Consider the following 19,167-nt stretch of genomic DNA (forward strand, 5'->3'; position numbering starts at 1 on the left):
AAAAGGCAGAGCCAGAACCAGTCTAGCCCTAGCCTGGCTTAAGGCAAATTCCTGTAAAACCATCATCACGGATAACCTATCTGCCCTTCCCTCTGCTCGCCACCGTCACATGTTGACCGCATTCAAAGGTAAGCATTTCCCAGTCTCCAAATGGCTACAGGCATTCCAGACTCTGAATGCCTAGGGAAGATTATTCTGGTCAGACTAATTTAGTCACACCTCCTGTGCCGCCCCAAACCAGGAAGGTGATGTGCTTGTCGTGTTGTCATGGCCACGTGCCTCACACCAAGGGCTGCCGGTAGTGACTTGTGGACCCCTGAGGTCGAGGAAGCTGAGATAGGGCGGATCTCTAAACAAAACTGGCCTAGGGAGAGCCTGGGTTTGGAGATGGGGCAGAAGGTGGAGCAGCAACATGGCAAGAGCCTGGCTTTCCTTGGATGAGAAGAGATAACGGAGGATACATCTTCAGAGGTGTACTGGCAGCCGTGTGCAGCGCCCGGTGCTCCCCATGGAGTGGAAACTGTCATTGGTCATTCCTTCATGACTGGCAGATCCCATAGTCCCCGCTGTTCTTCCTGCCCCTCCCCCCTCCCTTCTCAGCTCTGCCAATAGTCGCTTCAGGGGAGTAAGATCTACCCCCCCCCCAGTCGTCCATCCTTGCTGTAGCTTCAACCTCTTCTACTGCTGACTCTGGTCCCCTCTGCTTCAGTTCTAAGTTCAGGGCGCTCTTGATGTCTTCTCTCGGCTGTCTCCCAAAGGACACGTGTCCAACGTGCACAGTAATTCTTGCCTACCCCCAGCCCTGTGTCTTCCTTCCTCACCCTCCCTCTCCTCCTTGTCCCAGTGAGTGGCATCACTATTCCCCAGGGAAGGGCCAGAATTCTTCTTCATCCAAACCCCACCCACTACATCAAACCCACCTGTGCTACCTTATAAAAACCTCTTCTTGGTTTCCACTGCTCGGACTCTATTTTATTCACCATCACCTGTGATGTGGGTGGTTGTGACAGCCCTTACCAGGTCCCCTGCTACCACATGAGCACCACAGTCTCGTTCTATCCAGGGTCCCGGTGAGGAGACTGTGTCCCCCCCTGGCTTAAGTCTGTGATAACTCAAGTCTCTTCAGAATCAAGTAAAGATGCTTGGGATGATCAGCCTTAGCCCGAGCTTACCCCTGAGTTCCTCCTAGATGGTTTTCCTCCCTGTATACACCACAGTAACAACTTCTGTTTATTTAATGTGCCAGCTTCTGCCCCACCCAGAGATGCTCCTGTCCAGCACCCCCTCTTTGCCAAAAGCTCTTCCCCACTCTGCCCTGGCTTCCTCCTGGTCCATCCTCAAGACTTAGCTTCAGTGTTCTTCCTCAGGAAGCCTCCTCTGAGACTCCTGCCAGGTCAGAGTCCATGCCTTGACCACCGGTATGTCCACTTTCCCAGTGGGTGCCATGCCTGTACGTATAGCTCAGCATCCATCCTCCCAGTTGACCTCAGTCCCCACGAAGCTGGCAAGTACATCCTTCCTGTTGTCCCTGGAGCTCCCAAGCCTGGTTCTCCCCTTAACTAATCAACACCCCTTCCTGGGTTACTGCAGAGAGAGGAAGGTGGTTTTTCATAACTTGTTTAAGAATTTTTTCTGTCAGCTTCCTGGCACCTGCCAAATAGAAAAGCTCATGGCATAAATGTCACATATAACAGAACCAAAAAATGCCACCTGCCCTCCGGAAAGTCTCTGTGCACACCATCAGAAAAAAAGAAATAAAAAACCCCACTGGCTAAAGGTCACTTATCAGACATATCAACACTAACCTTTCCTTTCCAATTAGAATTCTGATTTCTGCGGCTGTGAGAGGAATGAAAGCACAAGGGTGGCTTCTTTTTCTTGTTTGGGCAGGTATGAAGATGCCAAGACAGCTGCAGGGTGTATAGATTGTGTGTGTGTGTGTGTGTGTGTGTGTGTGTGATTTTGTAGGCAGTTCTTATTTGCTTAAAGCACATCTGCTGTTTGGGAATACATTTCCTTCTAAGTTAGTCCTCATGTCACATATAAGAACAAAGAAAAAGAGGTGTGGTACGAAAGTTTAGTGGGTAAAAGCCCTTGCCAAGCAGGCCTGATGACCTCCAGATCCCTTGGAGCCAGAAGAGAACCAAGCTCTAAAAGTTAGCCTCTGACCTCGACAAGTGCACATATATGCACACACACACACACACACAACATCATGATCATGATGATGCTTCTAAGCAAAACGGATATGGATACTCAGAATCAGGAAATACCCACCACTGCCTTAGCCACACGCTGATCCACGTGAGCCAGGGCCCGTGACAGTATTCTAGACCTGCTGTGAAGAACAGTAGTCCATCACACATGCATATGTAGTAAGGATATTGACAAGGCCTGGGGCCTGCTGCCATCATCACTGTAGGGATGTGTCTTCCATTGGGTGTGTCTCTTCTGCCTCTCTGAACAGCTTGACAAGAATGAGATGCTTCAATGGACATATAAGAAAGGATCAGGGAAGTGCTTATCCTTGAATTATCCTTCACTTCAGACGAGAGATGTAGACACCAGGGAGTCATAACCTGAAGTACCACGCTACCTGGCCTCACAGCCACAAAGCTGAGCCAGCACTAAGACTCGAGCATGGGGCCTGAGTAGTCTCCACAGACCACTCGGGCTTTTCATTTTCGAATTAGATTATGAATAAATCAAATATGAGAGCCTAAGGGAACCGAGCGCTGCAGCACCAGAACACATTGTTTTCACGTTGAGTCGTCGGGGCGAGCAAGGTAATTGGTAATTGGTAAAGGTAATTGGGAGAGGAGGTGGAAGGTCTGTGGGGGGGGGGGGAGCAGAAGTCTGGTCCTCTGGCTGTTTCCTCTGTCTCCATCATCCTTTGATTTATTTTGCTTGAAAAATAGAACTTTTCCAAAATGTACTGAATTCATGGTATTTGAGGTCCAGAGCTATAGAACCAGACAAAGCCAACTTGAGTCCAGGTCCTATCCTTCTAACCCATGTAACCCTGTGTCCTGAATTCTTAGCCTGCGTAATGGGGGTAATTTCGAATACTAATGGAAGTTCGTGATTAAAGCTAATATTTTCCATAAAATACATGTCTTGAAGACATACTGAGCTCTCCCACCTTGGTAGCTGTTTTTAGGCCCACTAAGTCCCCTTCTACTCTTCTATGGCCCTGTAGCAAGTGCAACCTTTCCCACAGAATCCTGAAGTATTGGAGACAAGGAATCCTCAGACACCAAGATGATAGACCCAGAAACTCTTTATCTCTTGGAAAAGGATAGAAAATCCTCTTCTTATACCAGGCTACATTCATCAAGGCCAAAGCAGGGTCTACTGATTTCTTCGTTGCTCTGACAAAAGCAGCGTAAGAAGGAAGGGTTGATTGTGACTCTCAGTTTGAGGGGACACGGTCCGTCATGACGAGGCATATGAAGCTGCAGGTCACATGACATCTTCAGTCAAGAATCAGAGAGATGAATGTTGGTGCTAAGTGTGGTTTTTCATTCTCCTTTTATTCTGTCTGGAACCCTAGCATAAGGACTGTGCCACACTGTGTGTGTCCCCTCCTCAGTTAAACTCCTCTGGAACTATCCTTGCAAACATACCCAGAGATGTGTGTCCTAGATGATTCTAAAGCCAGTGAAGTTGGCAATAAAGATTAGCCACCACTACAAGATGAAACATCATACCACTTCTCAACATGACACCCAAACGTCTTACTTTAAATCATAACACCCCATCCCTGGAGACCAAAGTCTCATCTCATGATGCAAAGTATCTTTAGTCAAATTGCTAAAGTCCCCAGCTATAATTTAATACTCCCAACACTGTTCTAAAGTTCAAAGTCCAAAATCTCTTTTGAGATTCAAGACAAATTCTTGTCAGCCCATGCTATAAAATTTTAAAATAAGTTGCATGCATCCAATATACAATAACATTTAATAAACATCCCCATTCACAAGTGGGAGAGAATACCAAGAGGATACCAAGGAAAGATTGGCCCAAAATAAGACCGAAACATGGCAAAGCAAATGACAACACATCTAACATCTGGAGCTTAATGGTGATGTCATCTGAGTTCCAGTGGACTTGGGCCATCGTCTAGTTTGCTGACTGCAGTATTTGTAGACTCCTTGGGCCAGCTCTACTCCGTGTCTTCAGTTTCCTTGGCAGATACCCCATAGTGCTGCCTTCTCTACCATCCTGGAGTCTACACTGCAACTTGGCCTTCACTTCAAATATGGCCCCTCGGGGCCTCCTTTCAGAGAAGCCAAGTATGCCACACGTTCCTAGCCTTAGTGTTTTTTTTGTTTTGTTTTGTTTTGTTTTTCTTTTTGAACCATTGGCTCAAGCTTTCTGAGACCCTGTAACTCCTGAATTTGACATGCCTAAAAAAATCATTCCAAGAAGTTGAAGCTACCAAGTACTACTGCCAGCTTGAGATATCATCTGGCCTCCTACCGTATCTACAATGGCTCTGTACACCTTGGTGACTGAAATTGAGAAACTGCTTTCATGGGTAGTGGTTTTAGAGTAGGGAACTCCTTGGTCTGTTCAAGGGCCCAATTACAGCTTTATTGAATCCCTCAGGGTAATACCTAGGCTTCAGCTGCCCCAAAGCAATTCATTGTGCTTGTTAAGCGCCAATTGAAGTCAGACTTGCACTTGATCCTTGCATCAACGGATGCTCTGTTTGGAATGGAGTGATGAGATGCTAAGCACTGAACCCAGGCCTCATGTGTGGTGAAGACATGCTGGACCACTGAGCTACCTACCCCTCCAGCCCTACTTGGCCCATAGGCAGTGACTGATTTTCCCCAAGTCTCAGCTCTTTTGAGTAAAATGAGATGAGAACTGAGGCAGCAGGCATCCAGAGAGCTTTCAGCACAGTGTCTGTCCCCATCATAAACATCCGCCGCACCTTTGTCATGTTGCTACCAAGCCACATTTGAGAAGTGGTATCCCAGAAGCAGCTCTGAGATGTTTTCCCCTGAAATCAATCTGAGACCATTCTGGGACACAAGGAGGCCCTCTTGGGTTGAAAGGCTGCAGGTACTCTTGCTAACTTCAGCGTCCCTCCCTTTCATCAATGGCACTTCTCAGGACCCTTTAAACTTCTGCAAACATGGCTATTCTTTTTGACCTCATGGAGAATAGTTTGGATCAGATACATCAATAAACAGCCAGCCCTAGGCACTAGGAAGGTAGCTCTGAGGAGGGACAAATGGTCCCAAAGGGGAAGCAGGATAGTGGCCATCTTGTCTTGGGCAACACTTGAGGTTGTTATTTATGCCTTTCCAGCCCCTTCTCCTGGCAAATTCTTTGCTGGCTTCTTTCTAAAGCAGGATGATGGATTTTGAAATCCAAAGATGAATCCAATGGGAATAGGGGCTGTAATCTCCCCACTAATATATTCTTCTCCTATTACTGCCTTAGAAGATCGCAAATTGGTTGGATATGGAAGGATAAGGCAGATGAGCAGGGAAGGGAAAGATAAATGCCAGACAGAAGAGAACAAAGATGTCCCCATAATGACTGACAGGACCCATTGTGGTTCCCTTACTGGTCCTGTGCCACATGGACGTCTAGTTCTAAAATTAGATGCCACCTGCTCGGAAGGGTACTTAAGGGGTCAGACCACTTCACCAGTGTTCTGGAGATATGACAAGCCAGAGGCCCCTTCTGACCCCGGGAAAGCAAGTAGCCGTGAGACACCATCCCCCAGCACAGCTCTGTCACCGTGGAGCCCTGGGAACTGTTAAGGCACCGTCATATTTTCTGAGATCTGCAGTTTTGATCTTTCCTATGAAGTACAGCATGCCTGCTTCTGAGATCATAAGGCATGACCGCCAGTCCAGTGGAAATGGATTCACATCTCTACTATGAGAAAAAGCTCTTTTAACAGCTTTTCAGAGCCCAGAGAAAATGTCTTGAGTCAGAAATATTTCCTGTAGACAGCTGCATGAAGTCAGACCCTCAATATGGTGATATTAGGAGCAGTGAGAGGAAGGTTCCAGAAGGTTTCTGACCAAGAGCAATAAATAGAACTGAGTACTTCTCATGTACTAAACAACATGTGCAACATGTCCTCCAGCAGCCCTGGGGCGTCAGAATGAATGTACCCCCAACACTGAGGCCACCATGGTAGATGCAACTGACCACAAAGCCCTGACCTTGAACATTATCTCCTGCTGACACAGCCCAGTTCTTTCTGCGTATTTCATTACAGTATCTACTCTTCATTTAAATAGGCCTTCTGTGGAGACTCTGCTCAGACATTGTACCATGTGCTGTGTGAATACAAAGATAGACTCGTCCTGGTCTACACATAGACAAGCATGGAAGACACACACATGACCCCGTTAAAGATGCTATGATAGAATCCCCTCTTCCAATCAGGCTTGCTTACAAGAAGCTTATTTAGGAAGTATTATTGCTGGGGTTTTTAACAATAAGACCCAAGTAACACAGACAAGTCACCAAAATAAGAGCATTGGGATGGGAGGAGGTTAGGAGGAAGGGGAAAGGCTGGGAGAGGAGGGAAGGAGGGGGCAGGGAGGAAGAGAGAGATTAGGTAGGAAACAGTCTTTGTCTGTGTAGACAGGGATCCTAGAAACCCAGAGCTACAGTTTGATCCACGGTCTGAGATCGCTTTGTTCTCCACTCTGCACATCACAAACGTCACTCAGTGTAGGAACCTGTGAGGACACCAGGGTGGGAGGGCAGATATGATGTCCTGAGGGACAAATGCCCTAGGAAAGGGCACAGCCAAGGTCGGTGCCTGGCGTTACAGCCCAAGGAAAGAAGTCAGTGAAAATGCCAGTCTGAGAGAAGGGGATCATCCAAGAATAGCGCTAGGAAGAAAGTTCTGTGCCTGGAAAGATGGCGACGGAGCATCACAGTGACACGGCTACTGTAGAAAAGAGAGGCTCCGACCAGGCTGGCGACAGGACCATTACCCATGGTGCATCCTAGAAAGGAGTGGTGGGCCGCTTCCCGCCTCCCAGCTCCTGACCACTGGCTAGCTTTACCCAAAATAATTACTCAGAAACTGTATTCTTTTAACCACTGCTTGGCCCATTAGCTCTAGCCTCTTACTGGCTAATTCTCACATCTTGATTAACCCATTTCTAATAATCTGTGTAGCACCACGAGGTGGTGGCTTACCAGGAAGGATCTTAACCTGCATCCATCTTGGAGAGGAGACCTATATTGTCTGTTTGACTCATCTTTCTTTTTCCCAGAATTCTGTTCTGTCTTCCCCGCCTACCTATGTTCTAACCTATCAGGTCAAGCATTTTTCTTTATTAATTAACCAATGAAACAACAGATAGATAGAAGACCCACCTACATCAGTGCATGTGAGTAATTTTTAGCCAGATCTGTAAATCTCTACCATACAGCTCAGCTCCTCGTGACACAGTTCAGCCTCATGGCCTGTGTCTTCATTTAAGAACTTCTGGAAGGAACAGAAAATGGCAACAATAAAGACAAAGTCTGCGCCCTGCTCAGTCCCCCTGAGGGCATGAAAGTAGCTTGGTGTTCTGTGACTACCACTCCCCCAGCCACCGTGGTCCTTAAGTTTGCAGAGGGGGATCTAGGAGAATGGGATAATACGCTTGCTTGTGCTAACAATCGAGTCTCCTTGGAAGATCAAGATTAGAATGTCTACTTAAAGGAGGAAAACTTAGAGGACTCAGCCTTGGAGGCTGAGAAGTAGATCCAGTAAGAGAAACAGAAGAAAGCAGCCACAGGAATCAAGAAGGAACTTTTCAGGGAACAGAAGACAAACAGGAGACCACTTCCATTTTCTGTATTATGTTGGGCCAAAATAGCAATTTCATTGTTGTCTTGCTTTGTTTTAAGGCATGAATGAGCTGACAAGGTTTCTCACAGAAAAGATTCCACAATCAGTGGCCTCATCAACAGAACCCTGTTTTCTGTTCTCTCCTAATTTGGGAGGCAGAAGCTGGAGATCAATGTGCGGCTGAGGTTGAGTTTCTCCTGAGGACCCTGAGGAAAGGATTTGCTTCCTGCCTCTCTTGGCTTGCCATCTTCTGGGTGTCTTCATGACACCTTCCCGCTGCAGGCATGGAAGCAATTTTCCCCTCCCTGGGAACAGTCAAGCCGTGTTGAAACCTACCCAGTGGCTTCATTTTGACTTAGTTGCCTCTAACAAGATGCTGTTTCCAAACCTCTAACAAGATGCTGTTTTGTTTTGCTTTGTTTTTTTCTGAGTTTCCGTGAATTGGGAGCTTAACGTAAGAATTTCAGGAAGACCCATCTGACTGCCGACAGTATTTACTTTAAAAACATTAAGCAAAGGAGGAAACCATGGAAAAAATGAGACTGTAGCAACAGAAGCCCATCATCAGGGCAATGAAGGATGTTTAGCTAGAAAGTTCTGTGAGGTAAACCAGGGAGGGGCCGTGAACCATGCTGAAAAGTTTGACTTAGTTTCCAGATGTCACAAGCTACAGGAGGGTTTTAATTAGGAGAGTAGCAGGAGTCACCATAGACTAGTCAGCAGAGCTTTACCAACGAAACCGCCCTGGGCATTCCCAACACCCTCGGGAAGAACAGTCCCCTGCTGTCTGTAAGGGAGGGAAAATGCGCCCAGGTGTAGTGTCTGAAAAGAAATACGAACTTTTGAATTAATAAAAAAAAGCATATCAGGGCAGGGAGATGACTCAGCAGGCCAAGGCACTGACCACCAAGCATAACAACCCAAATTCGATTCCCTGGAACCCACAAGAAGAGAACCAAAACCCAAAAGTTGTCTTCCACCTCATATGCTATGGCTGGTGGGCGAGCACAGACAGACACACACGCACACACATGCACACACATGCATATATACACACGCAATTTTTAATGTTTTTTAAAAGTCACTAAACATACAGGTGAATATGAGACACACTTTTTCATTGACTTTAAAGACTCAGCTTAATGAAGATGTCATTTTTGCCAAAATGATCTGTATCCACAAAGCAGTTTCAGTCAGAATGCTGACAAGTCAATCTTAAATTTTACGTGAAATTGCTAAAGTTTGAGATTAGCCAGGCCCCTTTGAATGTGACGATATAGTAGTAATAGATGTCTTTTGTTTTTTTTTTTTGTTTTTTTTTCTTTTTTAATTAAAATTTCCAACTGCTCCCCGTTTCCCATTTCCCTCCCCTCCTCCCACACATTGCTCCCTCCCCCCACTCCCCTCCCCCATCCCCACTCCTCTTCTCCTCCCCCCAGTCCATTCCCCCTCCCTCTCGATACTGAAGAGCAGTCCAAATTCCCTGCCCTACAGGAAGACCAAGGTCCTCCCACTTCCATCCAGGCCCAGGAAGGTGATCAACAAAACAGGCTAAGCTCCCACAAAGCCAGTTCATGTATTAGGATCGAAACCTAGTGCCATTGTCCTTGGCTTCTCATCAGCCTTCATTGTCCGCCATGTTCAGAGAGTCCAGTTTCAACCCATGCTTATTCAGTCCCAGTCCAGCTGGCCTTGAAGAGCTCCCAATAGATCAGTTCCACTGTCACAGTGGGTGGGTGCACCCCTCGTGGTCCTGATTTCCTTGGTCATGTTCTCCCTCCTTCTGCTCCTCATTTGGACCTTAAGAGCTCAGACCATTGCTCCAATTTGGGTCTCTGTCTCTCTCTCGATCTATCGCCAGTTGAAAGTTCCTGTGCCATTCTTCTTGGCCTCTCGTCAGCTCTCATTGTCCGCCACATTCCGAGAGTCCGGTTTTATCCCATGTTTTTTCAGTAGCAGTCCAGCTGACCTTGGTGAGCTCCCAATAGATCGGCCCCACTGTCCCAGTGGTTGGGTACACCCCTCATGGTCCTGACTTCCTTGTTCATGTTCTCTCTCCTTCTGCTCCTCATTATAACCTTGGGAGCTCAGTCCGGTGCTCCAGTGTGGGTCTCTGGCTCTATCTCCATCCATCGCTAGATGAAGGTTCTATGGCGATATGCAAGATATTCATCAGTATGATTATAGGATAGGTTCATTTCAGGTTCCCTATCCTCAGGTGCCCCAATGAACTAACTGGGGACATTGCCCTGGGCATCTGGTAGCCATTCCAAGTTCAAGTCTCTTGCCACCCCTTAGGTGGCTCCCTTACCTAAGGTATGAGTTTCCCTGCTCCCCTATCCAACCTTCCTTTATCCCCAATCACCCCGATTCCCCCATTTCCCCTCATCCTCTCCTTCACAGTTTTCTCTCCCCATCACCCCTCATCCCCATCCCACCCCACCCCCAAGATTCCAATTTTTTGCCCATCAGTCATGTCTATTTCCCATAGCTGGGAGGATATCTATATGTTTTTCCTTGGGTTTACCCTCTTGTTTAGCTTCTTTAGGATCACAAATTATAGACTCAGTGGCCCCTATCCATGGCTAGAAACCAATTATGAGTGAGTACATCCCATGTTCTTCTTTTTGGGTCTGGGTTACCTCACTAAGGATCGTATTTTCTATTTCCATCCATTTGCATGCAAAATTCGAGAAGTCATTGTTTTTTACCGCAGAGTAGTACTCTAATGTGTATATATTCCACAATTTCTTCATCCATTCTTCCATTGAAGGGCATCTAGGTTGCTTCCAGGTTCTGGCTATTACAAATAATGCTGCTATGAACATAGTTGGACAAATGCTTTTGTCATATGATAGGGCATCTCTTGGGTATATTCCCAAGAGTGGTATTGCTGGGTCCAGGGGTAGGTTGATCCCAATTTTTCTGAGAAACCGCCACACTGATTTCCAAAGTGGTGCAGAGAGGCAAAGAGAATAGAGAGCCCGGAAGCAGAATGATAGATTAATAAAAACACTACAAAGATGGAACCAAGAACAGAGGGATGCTCTTCAGCAACTGTCCTCAGAACGATCTGTTACCTACAAAGGAAAAATCCAAACTACGTTCCTAAAGTTACACCGTAAAGAAAGCAACTTCACAGGGGCTCACAGTTTAAATGCGAAAGTGAAACTAGTTTTAAATTTGAAGATTGAATAGTGATCTCTAAATAATGGAAAATTTCTCAAAACCCAAAACCACAGTGAAGTTTCATAAACATGGCCTTAGATTTGAGAGCTTTTGTTTATCAAAGAGGCACAGGAGGAGCGCCAAGACAAACCACAAGCTGAGAGAAATCTTTGGCATGCGTATTCTCTTCAAACGATTAGAATGCATAATGGCCAGTAGCCTTGAAGGAAAAGACAAGAGTTGAGGTTAGAAAACAGTAAGTTCACGGAAGCCAAAGTATGAGAAACCAACAAAGAATGAAGAGATAGACCACCTCCTTAGTGACCTTGACTTCTGGAAGTTGAAGCAACCGGAAGCTGCCACACTGGATAAAATAAGACAGGTCCTGAGCACATGCGGTTGGGAGGTAGAGGGTGGCAGCTCAGACGGCTGGCAGAAGTTTAAGTTGGTGGTCATTTTGGAGATGATTCTGTCTGCTTGGAGTTTCAGCTTGATGCAGTCCCAGGGCAGAGCAACTGGTCCCCAGTTTTCCTCCAGCATGCTTTCTGGATTGACCTTCCTTCTGGCCAGCCACACCCTCATCTTGCACTAGGTCCCATTCAGGAGTCACACACACACCAGTTTCCCTTGGACCCTCAATTTGTGTGTGTGGGTAGGGGGTATGCATGATACATATGTGTGTGTATGTGTGTATGTGTGTATATATATACATATATTTTTAGACACACATGTTCATGTGGGTGTGCACATGCCTGTGTACATATGTGTATGTATATATGGGCCAAAATTCAGTGTCAGATGTTGTCCCCAATCACTCACCATCTAATTTTTTTTTGAGACAGGGTCTCTCGCTGATCAATTCAGTGAGGCTGGCTGACCAGAGAGCGTCAGGGACCTGGCTGTCTGTGCGTCCCTCATTACAGACTTGTGCCAGTGTACCTGGCATTTGCATAGGTGCTGGGCATCTGAGCTCCCATCTTCATGCGTGCAGGGCAAGAGCATTACCACCTGGACATCTCCCTAGCCTCTCGTTAGCTCATCTCTTTCCCTCCCAGAGTATGGGAAATGTGCAGAATGTTTTCTCATACCCAGAAAACAGCATCTGCCCCTTTGCAGAGCCAGCCTGCCCATCTGTTCTTCTCTCGGAATAATTTCCTCTGGCTCCTCATAGCGCCACACTCCCTGTCCTTTGCTCTCAGCGTGACAGCGCCGTGTCTTAGCCCCTCTCTTATTCCTCTTCAGTTAGGCACTGGTTCTCTCACAGGCCGTGGAAGAAAATGGTATAACTAACTGTCCTGTCAATCCCTCAGCCCCAAACTACGTCTCTAACAAGGTCAGTGATGATTGCATCAGCCAGAGAAGCCCCGTCGTGTGTGTGTGTGTGTGTGTGGTGTGCACGCTCACGTGCATGTGTGTGTGCACATATACATGTGTGTGTGTGCATGTGTGTGTGTAGGCAGTTCCCCACTCTCTTCTTAGTGTGAAATCACATGCTGTATATAAACTCCATATGTTGCAACACTCCTGTTACATATACACAGTTATTAGTAAATTGAGGTCCACTGAGAAAGAAAACAATAGGTCAGGCCCTCTTTGGTGTCCCCAGAGCCCTCTGAGAAGCTGCAGGGTTTCCTACAGTCCATCTCCCAAGGATGTCTCTCCTGCTGTGAAGGTTTCTGACCAGAGAGCCAGATTAGCCTCAGCGCCCGAGAGAACCGTACAACATCTCTCAAATCTGAGCTTCCAGAAGCAAGCCTGTGAGTGAGTGACCCAGGATTTCAAGCAGAGGGAGGTCCCTCGATCAGGGAGGTCTTTAGCCCATTCTGTATTGAACCCTAAAGCAGTCTCCATGTTGGGTCTCGGCCGTCCAGTTCTATTTGTAATTCGGTATACTCTGGTTTCCTGACATGCCAGCTGCTTCCCCACAGATGAACGGAGTCAGGGCATTTTTCATTTCACGTTTGAGTGTTAGAAAACCTCTTTGTCCTGCTTTCATGGTGCTATAAAGGTCCCCGGTCACCTTGGTACAGGTTCACTCTTTTAAAGCATTTTTTGAGTGTCTTTAGTATCAGTAGCAGACATCAGCCTCACAGAGATTCGGTGGGAGCTAAGCTAGCTTCTAAAGAAGCCAGTGGAGAATATCCATGCAGATCCGATCCCAGGCGGGTTAGGTTTGCTTGGCTCCTTTGGTCACAGGATTCATAAGGAGTTTGTATATCTATGTGTTCATGTTAATTAAAAGTCCCTGAAGTAAGCTACCTCTGTGGGAGCCCAGACACTCAAAGAAACTGAATTTTTTAAAACTTCGCTATTTTGAAAGTATTTTCCAAGTGCTTTGAAGCTGAACATGAAATTTCACAGTCTACCTGTGAAATCAGCGTTCCCTCCCTTGTGAGAGTGTGTAGCAGTGGGGACACCTTCTGGAGCTACGCAGAAGTGTCTGTGTCTCCCAGAACTCCCTTTAGGTAGCTTCAAGGTAGAGTCTGTTAACTATCTTCTCCTAGTCCTCTCCCAGCTAAACTCCTGAGACATCTCCCCAAGGGCAAGGCCAATGCTGTCATCTCTTCCTTAGATTACCAGGGAAGGTTCCAAACAATGCATTGCAAGTTCCTTGTGTGGGGGATTGCAGTGTCTTTTGGCCTGGGAAGGTATGCTTTGTGACTTACCACCAAGACAGTGGCCTGGAACAGTGGCCAGTGAACATCCAGGAACATCCGCACCTGTGGCTCTCAGGGTTGCCAGCAAAGCTGTTGAGAGTGTGAGCTTTGTTTGAGTCTAACACAGCTCAGTAAATTGCTTGCCTCTGTTTTGTCATTTGAAAAGCGGTGGGACTTACAGCATCCTGGTGTGGAGATCAAATTGGGCAGTGCTATTCAGTGGTACCTGGCAGGATGCTGGTGAGCAGTGATGGCTGTGGTTACCTGACACAGGCTCCGCTGATGTATGTGCTCTCCCCACCATTTTCCCTGTGACGTTTCCCCCACCATCATGGGGTCATGGCTTCTCAGCCTTGAAGGCACACTAGAATCATAGCAGAAGCTTCCAGACGCAGTGATGCTGAGTAAACCCAATTTCTGCGGTTGTGTCTTGGGCATCGGTCTTTAAAGACCCTATGGGTGGCCCAAAAGGACAGTCAGTTTGTGTCCAGTCCTAATCCCTGAGGGTTTGAGTTTCAGCTACTCAGCTCTCAGTACCTCCCCCTTGGCACACATGGCCAGGTGGAAGTGCTAGAAACATGATGGCATCTGAGGACTGAGCAAGAACTGAGGCAGGCTCTTCTCCCATAGTGGCTGTGTCTGTGGTTGGCTTCCCCCTCCTCATGGGGCCCAGCTAGAATGAATGCCAGCAGGGATGGTTCCAGCAGCAGAATCAGTTTCTGTCGTTTGATTTCCCATGTAGGAAGAACTGTGATGTAAAACCACAAATCTAGGCAGTAAATGCTGGAGTGTATGAGAGACTTTGAGTGTAGGAAGCAGGAAAATGTGCCATCGAGTCGTATAGTTCAAAGCAACGGTTTTCATCTGCTCCCTTTAGAAACAGGAGGATCAGTAGATTATGTTAGAGAGATGGAGGGAGAGAAGGGGAGGGGGAGGAAGGAAAATAAAGAGGAAGGAAGGGAGGGAGAGCTGCTCAAAATGGGAATCAGAATCAACAGGAAGAAGAGATATTTTTAACCCTAAGATATAATAAATATATATTAATCTCCACACTAGATGGTAAACTAGCTGTTTACATCACAATGTCTAATGCATTGTCATTGGCCAGAGAAGCCAAGAAAGACCAGAGTCAGGGGCTGAAGAAAATAGATTCTACCTGACGTTGAAAGGGGGCAGCATTTCCTTGCGAAGAGCTGTGTATATAGAAATTGGATAGATCACTGAGGTCATTTTTACATCACCCATTGCAATGCAATGCTTAGAGAAACAAGATCACATGTGTATGTGTGTGATGTCTCTGTGTGGCCATCTATTTTGTGTGCACATGGGGAAGCCAGAGTCCAGTTTCAGAGGTCACTCTCCCCCTCATTTTCTGAGGCAGCTTCTCTCCATAAACTCAGAGCTCGTCATTTCAGCTCAAGTGGTTGGCAAGCCCCAGAACCCCACCTGTCTCCTTGCTGCCCTCCATGACCACTTTGTGTATGAGTAGGGGTAGAGAACATAACATGGGTCCTTGGGCTTGCCCAGAAAATACTTTACCCACTGAACTATCTTCCCAGGCCCCAAACAAGACCTTTCTCACTCTTTTTAATACAGGAAATTAGCAAGTCATTTTCCCCTCTGATGTCTATGTAAGTGTGATGTGTGTTAGCAAGTACATAAGTATGTAGGTACATGTGTATTCACAGGCATGTGAAGACCCAGGGTTGACATCAGGAGTCTCCCCTAATCCCTCTCCTCATTTATCCAGGAAGGGTCTCCCAGTTGAACCCATAGTTCACTGGTTCAGTTAACCTACGTAGCCAGTTTGCCCAGGGATCACCTGTTTCTGCCTTCTGAGGATTGGCGTTACTGTCAGGCCTCCCCACCCACCCGGCATTCACATGGGTGCTGGGGAATCTGAATTCTGGCCCTCGTGCTTGTGCAACGAGCACTCTAGCTGCTGAGCCATCTCCTCCGCCTTGTAGGACTTTCGAGTAGAATTCCTCATTCAGTAAATGTTGAGTGAGCATCATCCTGAAACTTGATACAGCATCATGTGCTAGGGAAAGCGGTGGTGGAGACAGGTCTGGCTGCTGAGTAGGTTACAATGTGCCGACTGTGAGAGCGTGAATATGACCCCATAACTTGGCCTCGGAGGTCAGGGCTCCCAATGAAAACAGTGAAGCTAAGGCTTAAAGGTTACATAGCTATGAACTGAATACCGGTGCAGAGTGCAGAGGGAGAGTGTGTTCCACAGGCCGACAATGAGAAAGCCCTTTCTTGGCACTGAGAGAATTTCACTGAGACCAGGGCAGGTGAGGGGAGTGGAGAACGGGAAGGCTCGGGGCAGTAGGGGAAGAGTTTGGCCATGAAGAGCTTTGTCAGAGCATTGTGTACTCAGTTATAGCCACACTCCAATGTCTCTCTCTGACACACCAGCCTTAGGGTTGCCGGGAGCCAGGCTCTCTCCTCTCTGGAACTGTGAGCTACCGGTATGGTGGGTTCCTTATAGGCAGAGGCTGGGATGGTGGTTCTGCAAGTCATGTATTGAGGGGAAAAGCCTCAGGAGACACTGTACGAGAGTGAGGGAAGCTAGAGAAGATGGAGGTACCTCAGTCAGTCCCACAGGGCGCTCTGGGGAGTGGGTTGAATCACCAGAGTTTGTCCCACTCACAGATGAGGAGGCTGGGCTCTAGAGGATCACATCCGTTGACTAGTCCTTTGCCTACCTGTGAGCCCTTCCTACAGGAAGACATAAATGTCCAGAGAAATTCTTGGTGTTGTAAGGCTGTCTCTATCAGGGCAGGTGCTCCCAGAACAAACAGCCCCGGGCAGCGAGCACATCCTCCTAGCAGGGGATCCAGACACGGGCCATCCACATCTGCCTCATCACTTCAGAAAATAACATGTGCTGGTTCTCCTTGTCCAGCCAGGGAAAGCCCATTTGCAGGCTTTTACATAAGGCCAGAGGCTGCCCTAACCCTCTCTAAGGGACACTTCCAGAACCCAGTGTAATGGAACCAGCAGTCACGGTGTGTACTGAGAAGTTCCCTGTCCCTACTACCTTCTCTGCCCACCACCTGAACCTCACTGCCCAAACCTGAGTGAATATCTGTCACCTCCCATCTACACACAGTTCTCTCCTGAGAACTACACCATGCAGCCGAAGCACAAGCTCGTTCTTGGCTTTTGTTTTGTTATGCTGTGCTTGCCGTGCATGGGGACTGGAAATGAGCTTGGTGGACCTTTCTTACCATGTGGCACAAAGGTTGGTATTGATCCTTACCCACGAGCCTCCTGAGCCTGGCTCGGTGCGGCTCATCAGCCTGTGTTTGACGCTCAGAGGATGCTGCCATGGCCCAAGGGTGTGTCCTCTCCTGCTGTCTTCAGCGATTCTTCTAGAATGGGAGCAATATTGATTTTTTTTGATTGCTGCACACTCTCTTTTAGAAATAATGGAGTCTAATTCTGTGAGAGCCAGCACGACAGGAAAGCAATCATCTATACCTGAAGGCAAAAAGAATCTTTTTTTGCGGGGGGGGGGGGAGAACTATACCAATGTTGGGTTTGGATGGGGGGTAGGTTTTAATAAGTTAAAGCCTCCATTCTGCTAAAAGTCTCATTAGATTAAACTCTTGCTTGTTTCCAAAGAGACCTCTCACTTCCCAGTTGAGGTGTTGTTTTCCCCGGGTGTGCAGACACTCCACAGCTTTGTATTTTTCCTTGATAGGCGTTCCCACATGCTCTCTCTTCAATCTGGAAGACATCCTGGGGGGAGAGGGCCAATGCTGAATGAGAGAGTGCTATTCTGTGCACAGTGACCCAGCAGAGGGTCCCCCCAGGCATCTCTGCTGACCTGGGGTGATTTAATAAGTGCTCAGGACTGTCCTTTGCTGCTTTTCACTGTCCCTAGCTGGTGTGGCTGCGGTGTTAACCCCACATTAATTATCGGCTCTATCCTGAGCTATCACAGCGACTTCCCACCCATGGTGGCTGCTCATCACTGGGAGCATCTGGGACAACTTAAGACTAACTCCTGGGCCGTACCCTGGACCTGAATCTGCCCAAGGATGGGGCTGAGCGTCTTTATTGTATCAAGTTTCTCAGAGATTTTTTATTGTACCCACCCAACTGAGAGACTCTGCCAAGAAATCAGAGTCAACTGAAGACATCTGTTCTAGAACAAGCCCAGTGAGAGCTCAGGAAAGATAAGAATGTCCTAGATGGGGGGGAGGGGGAGGGGGGAATGCAGCACACTGCTCTCCCACTCTCATTTAACCACCTGCCCTGCCAGCCAATCGAATGTCCGCTGAGCGCAGTCTCTGTGGAACAGAGTTTGTGCAGCAGGGCTGAGAAGACCCTGCCCTCCAGATGCTCGTGGTTCTGGAATGAGCCCAGTTACAGATGGTGCCAGCCCTGGGTTTCCGCACGGGAAAGTAAACTGATCTTCCTTCCTAAAAACAGCAGGCAATGCTGCCTATGCTTGGAGCTTTCATTAGGCAAATAAATAACACTGCTTTTTCCCCTGTTGATTTGTGAAATGAATTAAAACTAAGATTTCATTTGTAGTAATCATGTAAAACATTCCCTTAAAAAATAGGCCTACTAGTATATATGTAATGTGCTGTCACCTTGTAAGCATTGAATGGCTTAAACTGATCTGAACACCAAGTGTAACTGTTTCTCAGTTTCCTTTCATGTTATATGTGCATAGGTTGTATAATCCAGCAGCTCCCCACAAAAGAACCTAAGGAAAAAGAATGATCCAGTCAGTGTTCCTTACTATAACAAGCACCTGAGTTGGTCATCTGATAAAGAGGAAGGGCTTGTTTTGGCTCACAGTTTTAGAGGCATCAGCCCCATAGTTGGTTGGTCTTCTTTCTTTTGGGCCTGGGACAAAGCAACACATCATGGGATATAAGGCAAACTAAAACCATTCACCTCATCGTGAGCCTTAGAGCCAAGAGAGAAGGGAGAGAGCTTTCTTCTGTCATCAGCCCCTATAGTGGTATATCCTCAGTGACCAAGGGCCCTCTAGGTCTTGCCTCCCAAAACTTCCACCACCCATAGTAGCACCAAGCCACAGACCAAGTCTTAACACACGAGAACATACCAGATCCAAGTAAAAGCAGAGAATAAACATGTGTCCACATAAAGATTCATACACAAATGCTCATAGCAAATTTATTAATAGCATCCAAAGGCTAGAAACAGCTTGGGCATCCATCAACAAGAAAATAGGTTAAGTATCCATATTACGGAGTACTACGGAGTACTACCCCATTCTAAAACAGTACTGTTCCACATACCAACACTAATCTCAAAATGTTCATGTTGAACCAAAGAAGCCAGGCACCAGTAGGTATAGATGCCAGACAGACTCCATCTCTATAAAACTGTGGGCAGAATGTATCCACCGTGCCATAAAGCACAAATCTACAAGGATGGCATGTGACTTCTGGGGAATGATAGTCTGTCTACACATGGGGCAGTAGGTATTTGGGTCCGTGTATTTGTAAAATTTCATCAAAC

General features: G+C 47.1%; 1 protein-coding gene across 1 annotated transcript in view; it reads left to right on the plus strand.

The window, feature by feature from the left end:
- Window positions 1-19,167, plus strand: part of Hydin (HYDIN axonemal central pair apparatus protein) — a 310,664-nt gene that overhangs the window by 161,850 nt on the left and 129,647 nt on the right. Inside the window, exon 24 of the mRNA XM_057753452.1 lies at window positions 7,907-7,934. Coding sequence (XP_057609435.1) covers window positions 7,907-7,934 — 28 coding nt within the window. The remainder of the gene's footprint in view (window positions 1-7,906; window positions 7,935-19,167) is intronic.

This window comes from Chionomys nivalis, chromosome 21, assembly GCF_950005125.1.
Source record: "Chionomys nivalis chromosome 21, mChiNiv1.1, whole genome shotgun sequence".
NCBI classification, from domain to species: Eukaryota; Metazoa; Chordata; class Mammalia; order Rodentia; family Cricetidae; genus Chionomys; species Chionomys nivalis.